At 49.7% G+C, this 17,398-nt stretch overlaps 1 protein-coding gene and 1 long non-coding RNA gene across 4 annotated transcripts in view; one reads left to right on the plus strand and one right to left on the minus strand.

The window, feature by feature from the left end:
* Window positions 1-13,374, minus strand: DYRK2 (dual specificity tyrosine phosphorylation regulated kinase 2). Of its 3 annotated transcripts, none has more exons than XM_072746176.1 (3): window positions 13,152-13,374; window positions 12,468-12,616; window positions 1-5,459 (listed from the first exon to the last, which is right to left on the minus strand). In XM_072746176.1, exons 1-3 carry the CDS (start codon window positions 13,198-13,200, stop codon window positions 3,852-3,854), a joined length of 1,806 nt encoding a protein of 601 aa, XP_072602277.1. In that variant the 5' UTR covers window positions 13,201-13,374; the 3' UTR covers window positions 1-3,851. The 3 variants fall into 3 exon arrangements, with proteins under 3 accessions (XP_072602277.1, XP_025857541.1, XP_072602278.1); XM_026001756.2 differs by lacking the exon at window positions 13,152-13,374 and adding an exon at window positions 11,561-11,678 and having other exon boundaries at window positions 12,468-12,589; XM_072746177.1 differs by lacking the exon at window positions 12,468-12,616 and having other exon boundaries at window positions 13,152-13,294.
* Window positions 11,661-17,398, plus strand: part of LOC140597508 (uncharacterized) — a 17,897-nt gene continuing 12,159 nt past the window's right edge. Inside the window, exon 1 of the long non-coding RNA XR_011999341.1 lies at window positions 11,661-11,787. This is a non-coding gene — a long non-coding RNA (uncharacterized lncRNA). The remainder of the gene's footprint in view (window positions 11,788-17,398) is intronic.

A 17,398-nucleotide genomic window follows, 5' to 3' on the forward strand; every position in this document is an offset into this window, starting at 1 on the left:
TAAGGTAGGACATTAAATTTTTATTCTGAAATTATCTCTGGCCACGACAATAAAATGTTAACAAATATTCACTGAACAGTCTTACTCCTGTCTTCAGCTGTACAATACATACAGTATCATAGAACTGGCCACTAGGATTAAAATCCACCAGAACATATTTCATGTTAAGTGGCGACAGCAGCATCTCACAGAAATGTTTACATACATATATACACAGTCCACATTCAACCATTTTCACATATTTTCAGTACACACAGTTGCAGCATATTACAGTCACGTGTCTAAGTTGTTGCTCGATAAAAACCCAAGCCACTGCCTAGACATAACTGTAGCAGTTGAGCTGAGTATAATTACAATTAATTTTATCTATGTCCATAGCAGAGAGATGTACAAGCCCCTAAGAAACAGAGTTGACAAATACTTTTTTTTTTTTTTAATGCTACCACAGCATTATGTTGGGCGATATTAAAACCTTTACCAACCAAATCAGTTTTTTTTAAAAAGTCTTCTGCTTACCAGAAATACTCTTGATGAAAAAAATTACAAAAATGAATGCTCTTTTAAAATAATTCACACTTTTAAGATTCCAATATGGCCCAATGCTACTGATGCCTGAAGTGTTGCCTAACCTCCCGATGGAGTCCTTTAACACGACTCCAAACCACCCATTAAGTTTAAAAGTGGCTTAAGTGCCTTGCACCCAAATTGTAAAAATCCCTGGCCATCCGTACTAGAGCCAGGCACATAGAAAAGGAATGCACTTTGGTTCATACCAAATGCCCTGGGATTAATCACACTATAAAATTAAATGGTTTGAGGTAAATTTTTACAAATACAGTTGATTTTTGTCTAGTGTTAGCATAACAAAAAAATATCATTTAAAAAATCAGTCTGATGATAAGATACAACAAAGATCGTCTTTAACCCCTTAAACATAGGAATTTCCGGTGTAACTAACCAGTGGTTACCTTTTTCAATGCCTGATGATGATTTACGCCTTGTGGTTTCTATTAAGGCCTGTAAGTCACTAGATATTTAAGACAGATGTATCTTTGCAGAGGTGGGTTCCATCCTTACTGCCTGGTATTCAAAGAGTTAAAGAGGCCAAAAAATGCATGCCCTACAACATGGCATTCAGAACAAAAGGCACATTGTTAATTAACACTGAGGGCACAATTTCTCCTCTCCTGTCGATCTGCACTGTCCTGCAGCACGGTGCTGTTCCACTGCTGGAGCAACGCACTCAAGTGGTCATGTGCGCTGTGGAGGTGCAAGAAACGGAGCCAGATGAGACTGCAACCAAAGACAAGACACTGTGCTATTCTGAAATCTGAAAACAGCTCAGACATCCCTAGACAATGGTAACCTGTGAGACCAAGGACTGTTTCCAAGCCAACTCCTAGTAGCCTATTAGAGCCCTTCATTTATTTAAGATCACAGAGATGCAACTTTTTTTTTTTTTTGGACATTATAATTAAGCTGGATTTTTTTTTTTTTTTAAAGCAGCCCTATCACTAAACACTGAACATGGTGGCTCTTGTGAATGAAGTAAATTTCACTGTATTTCGGGGGTGGGGGTGCATAGTGCTGCACATCATAGTTTGGCTTAAAAGTTTCCGGTTACATTTGTGAATATAGTCACAAATGCACTATTGGCATCTTAAGAACCAGTTTTATGTGGTGGGGGAAAGACAAGCAGTATTAGTCCACTTATAAATTTTCACATGTATTTTAAAGGGAAATTTCTATTAATGGCAGGCTCAGGTTCATATAAACCTAAATGTGAAAATGAGGATGGATATGGAAGAGGAGCATCGCAAGGGAAAAACAGCCTTTATGGGTTTATTTTAATGACCTAAAGAAGCTAACCATCATTCAGAGGCTTATGGTTTTACAAAGCCACCATACTGAGTCTTCTACTTCTTATGCCTTCAAGTCACAATTTTAATAATAAATACACAATCTTTAAATTCTATAAGCCACTGATTGGGGTATCGTCACATGAGCATCATTTTAAAAAGCAAGTTACTAACATATTATTGCACTTCCACAGATTACAAAGAAATGTGTACAATATGCTAAAGAATTTGACTAGGGGAAAGCAGCTATAATTTCTAAACACAGAAGTACAAATTAATTTATCAGTGACACCCTTAAATAGTAAAGCAAATATCAACATCACTATCTTACTAATAAGCTAATCTTATTACTGTTTTTTGGCAAATATCTGTAATAGTTCCTGAGCATTTTTCTCCACCAACTGACAAAGCCTCAAGATAAGTGTTTTGTTCCAAAAACTACTTTTTTTTTCTTTTCTTCTTTAAAGTAAGAGAAACCGTAGGACTAATGTTAAAAGAACTTAACCGGAAACTTTCTTGGCCTCGCTGGGGACCATGCTTTAAGTACTTGTAAATCAATTTACAGGCAATACAATAGTGTCTGTGCATATAAAAGAGTATTTATCCTAATTTATACTACCCAAAACCTATTATCCAAACAGGCAAAATCTTTCTATATTAAATTGCACATACTAAAAAAATTTCTTCCACGTGCCTTGAAATTGATAAATATCACTGCTCATACATTAGTGATAAAATACTGAATTTTTCACTTTGAAAATAATTATTATTCAGAGACGAAAATATTCTTTTACCTAACTCTCAGTTACTTTCCCAGGTAAAGTGTCATTCCCACAAAAACAATCAGTGCAATCCAAAAGAAAGTAAAACAGAGGAATGCAATTTGTGATTTTTCTAATGATGCAAGAAAGTCAAACCATTTAACTTGAGATTGAACTTTTCCTCCTTTACATTGGTTGTTAAAACAGGTCTCCTTGAACAGTCACAATGACTTCTGTTCAGCAAGAGGATTTTCAGCCTTCTTTCTTTTTAAAGAAAGAGTTGATGCTTTCCCAGGCTAAGAGAACCTTACAGTGACACCTGCAAAGTGTGAACTCACTTTAATTTGCTAGACCTTTGGAACTGTGGAAATCCCCACCTTAAGTAGCCAGGCTGCTGTTCTTTTTTAAACTGGGATATGAAACAATGGTCAAAAATCACAGCTGAAATGTCTCTCTTCTGTATTAACAGTCTGGGATATATATTTGAAGGGGGAAAAAAAAAACACCTAAATGCAAGCAACAGATGTGTGGTAAAAGAGGAACAGAGAGGAGAAAAGCAAAGAGGAGAAACAGTTCATGGAATACATTTCTATATTTAGGTGCAAAACCAAGTCCGTGATCTGAGGCTTCTTTACAAAACAGCTTGCTGATCATATTAGAGAATGTGAAGGAACACATACGTTTCCATTTATCCACCCAGGTGTGCTTGGCCAGCTTTTAGAAAGTCAGAGTGCTTAGTGGGCATTTGAACTTGGGGATGTCGTGTCTGTTTGACCACTGGTTTAGGGAACATGCTACACCTGTGTGTGAACCTGGAGCATCGGTGGGGCTGAGGGGGGGAGGGGACCTTCACCTCGGGGGAGGGGGGGAATATAATATGAACCATAAAAACAGTGAATGTCTTTGACACCAATCTGTAAATGCGCAGCAGTCACGAAGTAATCAATGGCCTGCCACTGATGTTTATTACTCTGCCACACTAGATACAGTAAGGCTCATCATACTTTTAGAACACAAAAACAGTTTCAGGAAGTATAAAAACTTAAAGCATTGTCCCCATGTATTTTATAAAAACAAAATGAACAACTTTCTTACATTAAAATAAGTGCTGAAAAGATACAAATGAGTTGAGTTATTGAGCAAATAAAAACAGGTCTGAGCTACTCCTTTTCAACCCAGTAAGGCTCAGCAACGTCGTATCTTTCAGATTACCAGCATCAGGGGACTCAGCTCAGCTGACAAGTTTTGGCAACACTGTCCTCTGCTGAATATTCCCATTGGCATCTGTCATCTGTGCCAAATTAGTCCTCAGTTTGGAAGCTGAGCTGGAAGGTGGAGGTAACTTGGAAATGGATGTGATAGCACCAGTGCTCTCGGTTATCCTTTTCACGGACGTCTTCTCCCCTGTCGGAGGCTTTGGCAGCCGCCTCCGCAACCAGGGATGCCGTAAAGCCTGGCCAGGGGTCATGCGAACCGCAGGATCCCATTCTAAACACTGTTTTAAGAAGTCCAGGAAAAGGGGATCGTCACACCCCTTCAGTGCATTCCCCCACTCCCGGCTCTCTGGTGGGCCCCTCAGTTTCCCCCTCCGGGAACGGCCTCCATTGAGAACCACAGAGCCGTCTGAGAGTGTCGTGACAGTGCAGTAACGGGGATAACCCTTGGAGCTCACAAAATTTTTGGCTCGTTTGGACGCATCCAGCAGTTTCTGGGAGGGCATGCCCAATAGTTCAATCATACAAGCCAGCTGGTCCCCTTCGTCTTCCCCAGGCAAGAGCGGGTAACCAGTCAGGAGCTCGGCTAAAATGCAACCCAGGCTCCACATATCGATGGGCATGCCGTACCTGGCGCCCAGGATCACTTCCGGAGCCCGGTAGAAACGGGACTGAATGTACGTGTAGACGCGCTGATGCTCGTAACAACTGGAGCCAAAATCGATCACTTTAATACCACTTCTACCCTGCTGCTTTAATAAAATGTTCTCAGGCTTAAGGTCACAGTGAATTATTCTGTTCTTGTGCAAAGCATCCAAGCACTGCAGAATGGAGTGGGCAAACTTGCGAACCAAAGGCAGGCTGAAGCCCTGGAACTTATTCTTCTTGATGAGCTCGTAGAGGTTCATGCTCAGCAGCTCGAACGTCATGCAGATGTGGTTCCGGAAGGTGAAGTTCTCCAGCATGTGGATGACGTTCATGGTGTTGTCCTTGTCCTGCTTCCGCAGGTGCTCCAGGATCCGGATCTCCTCTGCCGCCTGCCGGTGGAACCGCTTCTCATTCCGCACCATCTTCAGGGCCACGTGCTGGTGGACTTTGTGGTCGTAGGCCTTGACCACCTGCCCAAAGCTGCCCTTCCCAATGACCTTGAGGACCTCGTACCTGTAAGCCACGTGATCGTGGGGCACCTGCACGTAGGATCCCTGGTCATCGTCGTAGCCCCCGTTGTTGGGCCCGCCTGTCATGCCCTGGCGCTTCTTTGCATTTGGACCCAAGAAATATATTTCAGGGTAGCTGAAAATCTCGTGGTGTTCAAAGGTGGTTAGTTTTTGCATGTATTGCTTCATTGCTTGTTCGGGTGTCATGGGGGTGGCTTTCACCTTCCCCATGCCTTCCATAGACTTCAGAGACGTGGAGCTCCCCTGCCGTCTGTGGATGCTCTCCAGCTGCCGCTCGGGCACCACCGGCAATCCCGCTTTACCCACTGTTGTAAGCCCATTTGGTTGTGTCGTGAGCACTGTCCGCTTGTTACTATTATCCTCAAACAGCTGCTGAACCTGGATCTGTCCGTGGCTGTGGCTGCCGACGTGTAAGTGATCATTCATTGTGTGCTTACTGCCGCCAAGCTGGAATTCAGAAAGCAAACGTGAATAGGATGGAAGAGGTGTGTCTGTTCACATGGGCTATATTATGGGTCGGCCCCCGCCCCACCTTTACAAAATCCGGTTTGTTTGAATCTCCAGTCAGAGTCAGTTGCTCTAAATGGAAAGAGCTGTATACCCAGGAGGGACCTCACAAACACCCTGATGGGGAGAGTGGACAGGACGCCGACAACCTCTGATAAAGGAAAAAGATTACACGACTTGGTAAGGATACGAAACTTGGGATCCAGAAAAAAAAAGACCCCACGAGCGCTTACACCTAACAGACAAGCAGTTTGCTGTACATATCCAGGATCTTCCGAGCAGTTCCCTACGGAGGCGGAGAGCGTCTCTGTGCCTTGTTCGCTAGCCTCTACCTAAGATTCAGCACAGGGCCTGGCACAGCACAGGTGTTCCACTCAACCCACACAGCACCCAGTGAAACAGGATGCAGAGAGCATGAACAGGTAGTCCGTGCGCTGGCTCCCCCTCCTCCGGAATGTAGCCTCCTTCCCACCGCAGTTAGTAGCTTCTTCGTTACCCCGAGGGCAGGGACCACGTCTGTCTTGTTTACTACCCTTCCTCCAACGTCTAGCTGCTCTGTGTGGAAACACTAGCATCTTCATTCTCCTCGGTCTCCTCTACTCCTTGGAAAACTGACCACACCTAGGAAAGAATGTATGAACCGCTGGCAAAAAAAAAAAAAAGTCTGCACTTTCAGGCTTGAAAGATTCCCATGTAGATACACACTGTAGCATCCTGTAAATCCCTAATCTATTTTTAAAAATGTCTGGGCTTCATTGACTGTGATGACCATTTAAGGCCATTCGGCGCAACAAACCAACCACCACAGTTTGGGGCCTTCCTTTGGTCAATGGCTCAGCTCTCTCCACAGTGTATTTCTGTGGGCTGCTGGGATACCCGGCTTTCCAACAAGGAACACAAAGTAGCGACTTCTATTTCAGGCACACATGCCATCCCTTGAACATTCCTGTCTAAACAAAACTGATGGTGCAAGCCAAGGGGCCCCCGGCCTTCCACTGAGAATCTGCTGGGGATTTCTTTCAAGTATTATTATTGCAAAGATGTGAGGGAGGGGCGAGCGCTGGCAGCCAGGATCCCCTCTCAGTTCGGAATCCTCGCCAGCCTTAGACAACCACCCCACAAGTCTTAATGCATCCTGCTGGGTGATTTTTATATAAAACCTTAACGATCAATTCCTCACCTCCAGCCCATCTTATCCGCTCAACCAGTATCAGCTAAGGTCTAGCCACGCAAATGGTAGCATCCCTGCCCTTGAGAAGCTTATAACCGATTAGCTGAAATCTTTGGCCGTCGCTATTTTTTCTCTTCTCCCTTTCTGAAGCCCAGCTTCGGGGCTCTATGTCCTACCCAAAGAGTAGAAGCAGTTTGTATGTGTAAATCCAGCAACTCCGGGAGTGGTGTGGAATCACCTCGATTCCAAAATGAAATTTCTCAGTAGTAGACCAAGACCTTTGAATTTTCTTTAACTGACATGCTGCCCACACAGTGATTATTTGAGGAGTGAGTTTTCTCTCTGCTTGCTTCTGAAACAAAGCAGAAGACAGTACAGTCCCCGGGCTCGTCTGAAGTGTGATTTCATAGATAGAGGGATTTTACTTCTCAGACTTCTAGTCAAACCCTTTTATTAAAGTCACAGATGATAATGATGCTAAGTGAACTTGTGTCAGGGCAGCTGGACAGGTTATTTTATCCCCATTCTAAGGCAAAAGCAGAACAATCTATAAAAATGGGATCAGGAAGTCCATGAGTATATATATAAAAGTAGTACAGGCTTGTCCACTGCTTTTGTTCCCAAGCCCGCTCTCTGCACCCCGCCCTCCCCACTGTGGTCTTTCAAGCACCAGGAAATACAAGGACCTGAAATTCGAAATATAGCTCACGTAGAGAACCATTCTCTTCGGGGTGGAAAGAAGTGATTCAGAAGAAAAACCTACATTACCAGTATGCACAGTACAAAAAGCAGGAGGCTTCACTAGGGACAAGATTAACCTCGGGGCTTTAGCAACTCCTAAAAAGACAGCAAAGCAAAACTTTCTGAGCATCCGAAATTCACTCCAGTTTCAGCAACGGCAATCTTCATGTTGTGCACGATTTAAAATATAACACACAAGTTTATCGACCAACACCGAAGAGAGTTCGACAATTAACTGGATCACCTCCCGTCTCTCCAACCGCCTCCTCTGGGTCTTCTCAGAGGTCTCAAGGTCTCAACTATTAGTAGGTGAACTAACCTACCCTTGGGTGGCTTCAGGGGTTCCCCAGGGTTCAATCCTCAACTCTCTTGGCTTCTCGCCTCCCGTAATTCTCCCCGGCCGATCCTGACCACAGCCGGGGCTTCAGCAACCACCCAAGGGCTGGTATCTGCTGCATCTGCCACCTGCAGCTGGGGCCCGCCCGACCTAGGCTGAGTCGGGGACTCTCGTGACCAACTATAGACCCGTGGCCTTTCCCACAAGCAATTCAAACTGAACTCCTGATCTTCCTACCACAACCATTTCCTCCTCCCATACCCTCAATTTCTGAGAAACAAGAGGCTTCACCTCCACGTTATCACTCAAGCTTTACATCTGGAAATCCTTCTCAACGTCTCCCTCACCTCCTGAGTCCCCGCTAGGCCCTGTCCTCTCTCTCCATCCTACTCCTGCTCCACTGACCGGGCCTCACAGCCCACTCCTGTTGGGCTAGAATTTCCTTCTCAGGCTAGAATTCCTAAAATCTCTTCTCTCCAAAGTACTTCTAGAATGGTCATCGAGAAGTGTCAGTCTGACGGTGACCTCACTTCCGCTCAAGTCCTACAGCTATACCCCGTTTCCATAGACAGTAGAAGAATTTACAGGCCAGGACACCAGGTCCTAAAGTGTAGCACATGAATGACCTGAGGCCTTCCTTACAATGTCGTCTACCATTGCCACAATTCTCTCTGAGAGTAACAAAGCTGGGTTCCCCAAGACATGCGGCAACACCATGCTCCTTTACGCACCTCTCCTTTTTAAGTAACTGTTACAAGTCGAGGCATTTTCCGTTAGACACACAGGTAATGAATCCCAGCTCTATCACTTACTAAATGTGTGACCTTGGGCAATTTACTTAATCTCTCTGAACCTCAGTATGCTTGGCTGTCAAAAGAAGGCAACAGAGTTTCTCATGAGGACTATTTGGGTTAAGTAAGGCAAAATGTATAAAGTGCTTAGTGAAAAAGAGCTATTATTATCCTTTCCAAAAGCTGCTGGGAATCTCCTCCCGAACCATGTCTACACAGTAAACTCCTTCTCAGCCTTCGATGTCCAGTTCAACTCTCATCTCTTCCATGAAACACAGGAAAGGCCCCTTTCCTCCCTTGTGCTTGTAGCCCACCGACCGAGCGTTAACATCTACTTCATCTTCCCCTAAGTGCTGTAACACTTGAGGTACCCACCTGGCTGTGAGCAATACCAGGGCGGGGTCACCTCTTAATCTTTGTAAGTCCCTATTATCACAAACCCAAACATGCAGTAAGCACTCAGTAACTATCTGCGGAACGGAAGAACAGGTGTCAATAAATCCTTGCTAACTGATACCTCTCTGAGTTCTGCTTGGGAACTACCTTTGCACCTTCACAAGAAAACACGAACTTAATGCCCAGGGAACTGGGAATCGTCCCCAGTGATCCAAGTCACAAGATGGTAGGCTTGCAGTGCATCAGCAGAGACTTTAAAGGCAAATGAGAGCCAGTAAAAAAGTACCGGGAGCAGAGGCATCAACTAAACCCCTGAAAGCCATGGATGGCATCTTAAAAACTCTCCAGATGTTAAGGGGATTCAGTTGAGAGGCTTTAGTAAGGAAGGCCTTTGATCTCAAGCACTGCAGACTCCTAAAATCATGAAATTCTGAAGCACAATTAACTGATGATAAAAAAAAGGGGGGGGGAGGGGGCAGCTCTAGAAGAGCCACCCTATTTCCAGAACACATTTGCCAGGCCTACGTAACGGTAAGGATATTAAAAACCTCTTGGAGTCTGACAACCTGGCTTATTCCTATTTGCCACTGCCTACCTAGCATGGCTGTCACATTTAAAAATATACACAGAACGAAGGCAATTGTTAGAAATGTACAATCTATGGGTTCAAACAGACCTACAAAAGCCTTCTCTGACCATGAAATCGTTTAGTATTAAAAATTATAGAAGGACAGTGGTCTAACCAGTTGGGTAGTTTAAATCTCTTCCAATCAGAAAGTGGAAAATAGCAGATACTTCATACTGTGCTAAGATTTCGGAGCATTTAAAAACTTCCCTGAAGTCATCTTAGAAATGCGGTATAGTGTTATGGGAACAGACCTGACTGTAAAAAGGCTGGATTTTAGCTGCTCCTCAAACAGTCTGTGTGACCATCAGTCAAATATCTACTTTTTCTTCAAAATATTACTATTTTAAAAATGAGAATACTCATTCTTTCTTAATCCTAATTATTTTATAAACGTAAAATGGTAACCGGAGACTGCTTTAGTCATCAGAACAGTTATGAAAGTGAGAGAATACTAACACTTGGGAATTTTTAAAAAAGTATATTATTATCCCACAATATCAAAAGAAAAAAAAACTATAGGAATCAAGACGGTTACTGGGTACACTCTTAGGACAAACAGAAATAAACAAAATGACTAAGTATACAATAATATATCCATGGAGACAGGGAACAAAAGGGCAATGGACGAAATAAATTCCAAAGTTCATAATCTTTATAAGCACATATTTACCCACCTACTATATCATGACCAGGGAAAATATGGGCAAGCTTCTGTGATAAGATCCCTTTTCTTATCCTCAATACCCATCCCTCGCTCCCATTCTAAAATTGCTCTTCCCAGATATAGCTGTGGAATTAAAAAAAAAAAAAACCTGAAAGACATACGGACGTACGGATCTGCAAAGGTTCCTGTATGTATAACGAAACGAACACAACTTCCTAGGCTTAGCGGTGTCAAGCAAGATGTTGAAGGTAGGCTCAGGAGGGCCTGGGCTTTCACTCCAGCCTTGATACGAAGTGGCTGGGGAGTCTTGACCAAACCAGTTAACCTGTCCGACTGCTACCTCATCTGTAAAATGAAGGAGTAGAACCAGATAAACACTGTGGTCTTTTTAAACTTTCCTGTTCTAGGAAATCTGCAATGTCGTACAAATCAAAGCCAAACCACAATAGAAAACGAACCTCACACTTTCAAAACCAAGCCTCCGATGACCAAAAGCATACTGGAATTTTAACTCTAAGCTCAAGACAGGTAAACCACTCCGATACCGCAGCGAAATACAAGCATCCATTCCTGGGAGTCCTGAGAAGGCCCCTCACATCTGTTCATTTCTGGGCCACCTCAAGCTGTTGCTCCAGTGCACACCTCCTGTTTTCTCTAATTTCATTACATATTTCTACGGGAAAAGGCTCTGATCTAGTAAAGCCCACTTTTTGAATCCAGGTGCAAACCAAGTACTTCTTTCCCAGGTCACACCAAGTCACGTGATTACATCCACACACCAGGATGGGGGTGGGGGTGTGGAAGCGGATGCTACCTTTCCAAATTGTCAGATGATTACAAACCAAACCAGAAACTCCTAAAAACCAATGGCAATTCCTCAACTAAAACGTCACTGTAACAGGAATATTCAGCCCTAACATATGGAATCCACCAGCCCACCGACAGATTCTCTTCCACCATCAATATGTAACACAGATCGGTTAACTTCTGTGTAGTGAATTCTTAGCCCCTGGTCACGTGGGGGAGGGGGGAGCGAGACGGGGGGGGGGGGGGTGGGGAGAGAAGAGAGGAAGGGAGAGAGAATGACTAACAACAAAATGTTTTCCTACACAACTTGTGCACATGGGTCCAGGTCTAAGGGGGGATACTGCACTGGGGCCATCCTTTCACAAACTGTTTATTAAAGAAGTTTCCACGGAACCCCTGACCCTCAGAGATGCTTCTCTGTAGACCAGAAATGGCCTTTTCTACAATAATTCAACTTGCACTAGGCACAGCCATATTCCCACCAACCATCCCTTACACAGAACCACCTTAGGCCGTTCTTCTGGAGGATCCAGTTGCCAAGTAGGACCTGGGGAAGCACGGCCTCCTCCCCAAGTGCGCACCTCCTCTAAGGGGCAGTCACCTTCCAAGGGCGATCTCTGCGAGCTGAGAAGAGGTACATGCCGAGGTCAGATCCAGCCGGCCAATCCGCAGCCACAGGTCCCACGGTGGGTGGTGGGCTCTCCACCCACCCGGGGACCGCAGCACCTGCCAGGTAGGTGCCCTTCCCTTCTCGCTTCCAAAGCAAAGGCGGCTCTTTCCTTTTGAATGATATCCAAGCAGGAGAATCCTACAGGGGTGGCTGGTTGTTTTGACTGCTGCTGTGGCTCTTATTTTTGTTCACGTTAATTACAATTTCTGCTGTGCTCAAACCTGTAGCACTCATAAAACATGCTTCCACACGCGGGGGACAATTGGCGGTGCTCCCCGCTGGCTGGAGCCGGGCCTGGGAGGCTCTTTGGGGGATCGATTTTCCGGGCAGGTCGGCCTGACTGTCCCCTAACACATATCTGTTCTATAAATACCCACTACCCAACGTGGGGGGGGTGGGTGGCGGCTGGGGGATGTTTATCCGGTCAGGGAAAGGAGCTCTGGGAAGCGAGGAGGGGGGAAAGAAGGAAAGCAGCGCGGAGGAAGTTCCGAGGAAGAGGAGCGCAGGGGTGGGCGGGCTCCGGAGGGGAAGCGAGGGGCCCAGGCCGCGAATCTCCCTTTGTGGCTGCAGCCCTGCGCCCGCCCGGGGTGCACCGGGTGGCGTCCGAGAGGCCAGGAGCCAGAGGCGTGGGGACCCTCGCGTCCCGGCGTCAGAGCCGCACAGCGCCGAGCCCGCGCCCGCGCCCCTCCGCGCCCCTCCGCGCCCCTCCCCGCCCCCGCGGCCTCCCGGGGGCTGGGTCTCACCGTGTGCGCCGCGGCCGCAGCGTTGCTGGCCCGGAGAGGCGGCAGGGCGATCGGGGAGGGCGGGCCGGTCCCCACTCCGCTCCGGGGGGCCCCCGCACCGAGCCCCGGGGAGGCCTGCAGCTGTCGCACGGCGCTGTCCCCTCCACGGCCTGGGAGCCACGCGCGGGAGGAGACAAAAGAGGGTCAGGGGAGGGAGAGCCACCGGACCCCGACGCCCCGCCCCACCCCTCGGGCGGCGAACCCCGCTCTCCCCCGGGAGGGGGCCGGACGCTGCAGCGGGCGAAGCGGGGGGACGGGGGCGCCCGGGCCCCGGGCGGGGTGCGGGCAGCTGCAAAGTTCGCGCGGGCGCCGGCGCGGGAGTTCGCGACCCCGCGGCGCGGCCGGACCGGGCGGGGAAGGGGCTCGCACCGCCTGCAAGGGCGCGGGGGCGCGGGGGGGGAGGGGGCGCGGGGGGGGGCAGGGGGCGCGGGGGGGCAGGGGGCGCGGGGCCCCCTCGGAGGCGCCCCGGGCCCGCGCGCAACAATGAGCGGGGCCGCGGCGAGGGCGCGCCGTCCTCCCGGGCCCCGCCGCCGCGCGCACTTCGCTCGAGGTCCCGCGGGCGCCCCGCCACGAGGGCAGGACCCGGGCGCGCGGGGGCCGCGGGGGCGGGGGGCGGGGGGCGGGGGGCGGCCCGGCCCTGCTTACCGGTCGGGTAGGCGGCGGGAGCGGCGGCCGAAGGTTTCCTGGTTAACATGGCCGCTGGAGCAGAAAATGCATTTCAGGGCCGCCGCCGCCGCCGCCGCCCGTCCTGCCGCTGCTCCTCCCGGCCGCCCCTCCGCGGCTCTCCGGCGCCTCCTCGCCGCCTCGCGTCCGCTACAGCCGGCCCCGCGCAGCCCGCTGCATCCCCGCCGCCCGGGCCCGCCGCCGCGAGCGCCCCGCTCTCCTCCTCGCCGCCGCCGCCGTCCTCTTCCTCGGGCGGCCGCAGCACCCCCCGGCCCGTGCACATGCCTCGCCCTCCCCTGCGCGCCGCGGGCCTCCCCGAGTCCCTCACATGGGGCGCGGGGGAGCGGGCTGCGCCGCCTGCACCGACTCGCTCGGGAGCCTCCCCCGGGCCCGCGCGCGCGCCCCCGCGCACACTCGCACTGGCGCCCGCGCGCCGCCCGGCCCGGGAGGACGGCGCCGCCCCCGCCCCGCCCCGCCCCCGCCCCCGCCGCAGGCCCCGCCCCCCTGCTGCAGGCCCCGCCTCCTGCAGGGCCCGGCCCCGCCGCCGGCGCAGGCCCCGCCCCCTCTGCTGCAGGCCCGGCCCCGCCGCCGGCGCAGGCCCCGCCCCCATGTCGCTGCAGGCCCCGCCCCCTCCGCTGCAGGCCCCGCCCGCCGCCGCCGCCGCAGGCCCCGCCCCCGGACCCACCCACCCCCACCCCCGCCCAGCCGGCCGCACGCGCTCACGCACACCCCACCCCCACCCGGCCACCCTCCGGAGTCCCTACCCCACCCAGTCATCTGCACGGCCACCCCTCCAGTCCCCGGAAAAGTCTGCAGTCTCCGCTCGGCCTCCGCCTCCCCCGGCGGCCCTCCGCGCGGCTGCCCGGCTCCCCGGCCCGCAGCCCCTGCAGCGCCCCCCCTCCCCCTCCCCCCTCCCCCTCCTCCCCGCCTCCCTCCCTCCGCCCAAACCGCCGCAGAGCCCCCTCCCGTTCCGCGGGTGCCCCCTACACACAGGCACGCCCGGCTCGCTGGGCCCGAGGGCTGCTCGCACACAATACGCGCCCCAGCCCGCCTCTGGTCCCAGGGGCTTAAGCACCCCCAGGTCCGCACTTGATCTGGGAAATTAACTTGGTGGTGCGAGGGTCACCTCGGCGAGCCCAGCCCGGGGAGCGCGGGCGACGGGGCTGCCTCCCCCTGCACCGCGGGCGCACACGCCCTCCGGGTTCACTGGCACCGAGGGTTGCAGAGGCGCCGGGGGTTGCTAGGCAAAAACAAACATCGCAGGCGCCTCCCCTGGGCGTCCCGCGGCCGCGGAGACACACCTGCCCGCCGCCGCCGCCGCCCGCGTCCCCGCGGGGGGGGCACCCTGGGCTCCGCGCGTCCCCCGAGGCCGGGCTCCCGCTCTCCCGGCCTCGCCCACGTGGGCGCGGTCCCTGCGGTCCCTGCGGTCCCTGCCCTCTCGCCGTCACGGCCTCTCTCCCTTGCGGGCTACAGACCTGCGCGCCCGTCCCGCACCTGCGTCCTGTCGAGTGTGTGGAACATCCTCTGCACGAAGGTCACGGGTTTGGGTCACTTCGGGCAAGGAGGAGCAAGCGCGGGGCTTCCTCCGGAAGAGGAGCTGCGGGTGTCTGAAGTTCTGGGGGACCTGGGTGCCCTATGCCCTGCCCCGCCTGACCTGCCGTGCCCCCGGCTGCACCCAGCATGCAGGCCTGAACCAGCGCAGACTCCACTTAGAAGGGGGCCACCTCCCGCGGAGCCCCGTCGCCCCTACCGTTTGCAGATTGTCATAGCAGCCTCCCAGAGGGAGCACCCTGGGCGGCATACAAGTGCCCCAAACCCTAGTGTTTCGAAGAAAGGCTGTGACCCGGCCTCCGGCCTTCGGGGGCTCCGCAGAGGCATCAAAGACAGTGGCTTTGGCAGAGGAAGCAAGTGGCGCGGAGGAGAATCTGGCCTGGTGCATGTGCCCGCAAAGACATCCTGTTAGCGCCTTCTCCTAACCAAGTAGAACATGGTGAAATGCTCAATCCGACAAGAGGCCTCTGGAGCAGTGATAACCGGGTCTGGCCCTGGCAAGAAACAGCCCCCTTAGCCTGCCGGCCCATCCAGATCCACCTGGGGAAAGAGCTGGTGTTCAGAATTATCTAAAAGAAAAGGGGCTGCTGAGTGGCAGAGGGGAAGCTGGAACCCATTCCCTGGCTCCCAGTCTAGTTGCACTCTGCTTTCCTCTACCTGACCACCTTGGATTGTTAAGAAACTCAAGACTTTTTCCTTCCTTCCTTCCTTCCTTCCTTCCTTCCTTCCTTCCTTCCTTCCTTCCTTCCTTCCTTTGAAGATTTTATTTATTTATTCACGAGGGACCCAGAGAGAGAGGTCGAGACACAGGCAGAGGGAGACTCAGGCTCCCAGCAGAAAGCCTGGTGCAGACTTGATCCCAAAATCCCAGGACCACGCCCTGGGCGAAAGGCAGAGGCTCAACCACTGAGCCACCCAGGTGCCCCTACTTCTTTCCTTTTCAAAACAATTATTTTCATACCGTATTCCTTTTTTTTTTTAAATGAATACCCCATGTAACTGATCTTCAAATAAAAAAATCTCAAGCAAAAAATTCAATTTTAATATAACCTGACACCCCTTTTGAGCTAAATCAAAGTCATTGTTGCTGTACTTCGATAGAAACGAAATATGGGGATCCCTGGGTGGCACAGTGGTTTGGCGCCTGCCTTTGGCCCAGGGCGCGATCCTGGAGACCCGGGATCGAATCCCACGTCGGGTTCCCAGTGCATGGAGCCTGCTTCTCCCTCTGCCTGTATCTCCTGCCTCTCTCCCTCTCTCTGTGTGACTATCATAAATAAAGAAAAATTAAAAATATATATTAAAAAAAAAGAAACAAAATATGGCACTGCTTTTTCATGAATAAGGGCAATGCTGGAAGTCATGGTTTGTAAAATCCAAATTACCAATATTAATCTATACACTAAACATGAGGAAAAGGAGCACCGACTTTTTTTTTTAAACAGACACACACACACACAAAATAAACAAAAGGACACAAAGAATCATTAACTTTAATCAAAGAAAGAAAAAGATACATGTTTGGGGAACTTTAACAGTATATTGCTTTAAAAAAAAACAGTATATTGCTTTATGACATGGCAAGTATAATTTCAATTTTATATTTTTTTTGTTGTTTTGTCTTAAGGAAAATTTAATATTAGCCTAATCTGGCTATTTTGATTATAAATGGCATACCTCTCAAAATTATATTCTCACTCAAAATGAGTATTTATAATTTCTTGGGTTTCTCTCATTCTGTTAAATATTGAGGACTTCAATATTTAATTTAAGTTAATTTAATATTTAATTTAATTCAGCCTGAATTAATGTCAAATACATGTCCAAATGCATTCCATGAGCTTTCAAGGAGAATGAACTGAGAACATGCTATGAGTTAGGACCCTCCAACTTTAGTATTTTAATGCATCATTATTAATCCCACTGGCTATTTACCTCTTTATAAAACTCTTTCACGAATATAATCATGTGTAATCCTCACGATTCAGTCTGACTGGGTTGTATGATGTTACTAGTAGCCTCCTCAGGGGGCTCCAGTCCATTAGTGAATGTCCACTCTTTGATTCTTACCTGTTGGAAAAACCCCATCGGTGTTGTATGTTTATAAAACCCAGACTCAGATAACAAATAGGTAGGCAGGATGTGGCCAGAGTAGAGAGAAGGAAGCTTTGGGGGACTCACAATAGAGCCTTGTGGAAGTTGAGTTTTCGCCGGGAAAAGTAGCGATCACAGGGAAATTGAAAATGAACAAGAAAATTGCTGGTTCCAAAACACATTCACTCCTTTAATCCCTTTATCCCAGAAACATCTACAAAGAATTTAGTATGTGCAAGGCCTACAGATATGATGAATCATCAGATGAGGTGGGCTAGCCTTCAGTCTGGCAATCTATTAGGACCTCATTCTTTTGTCCAATTAAGCACTGGGCCTACACCGTTAAGTAAATAATCTCCAGCTTTGGTGATTGTGATTAAGGAGCTCACAGTCCAGGATAGGAGACCACACATTTAATGATGTGATGGAGCAGAAACTGAGGCCAGTAGGAGGTACGGTGGTGGCACACGGAGGGAATGATGAGCTCTACCTAAGTGGTGACTGGCATCCAAGAGGTTGAGCTTCAATGAAAGTTCTTTAAAAAAAAAAAAAGTATTTATTCAATCATAAGAGATAGAGAGAGA

This window comes from Vulpes vulpes, unplaced genomic scaffold (genome assembly GCF_048418805.1).
Source record: "Vulpes vulpes isolate BD-2025 unplaced genomic scaffold, VulVul3 u000000647, whole genome shotgun sequence".
Lineage (NCBI taxonomy): Eukaryota > Metazoa > Chordata > Mammalia > Carnivora > Canidae > Vulpes > Vulpes vulpes.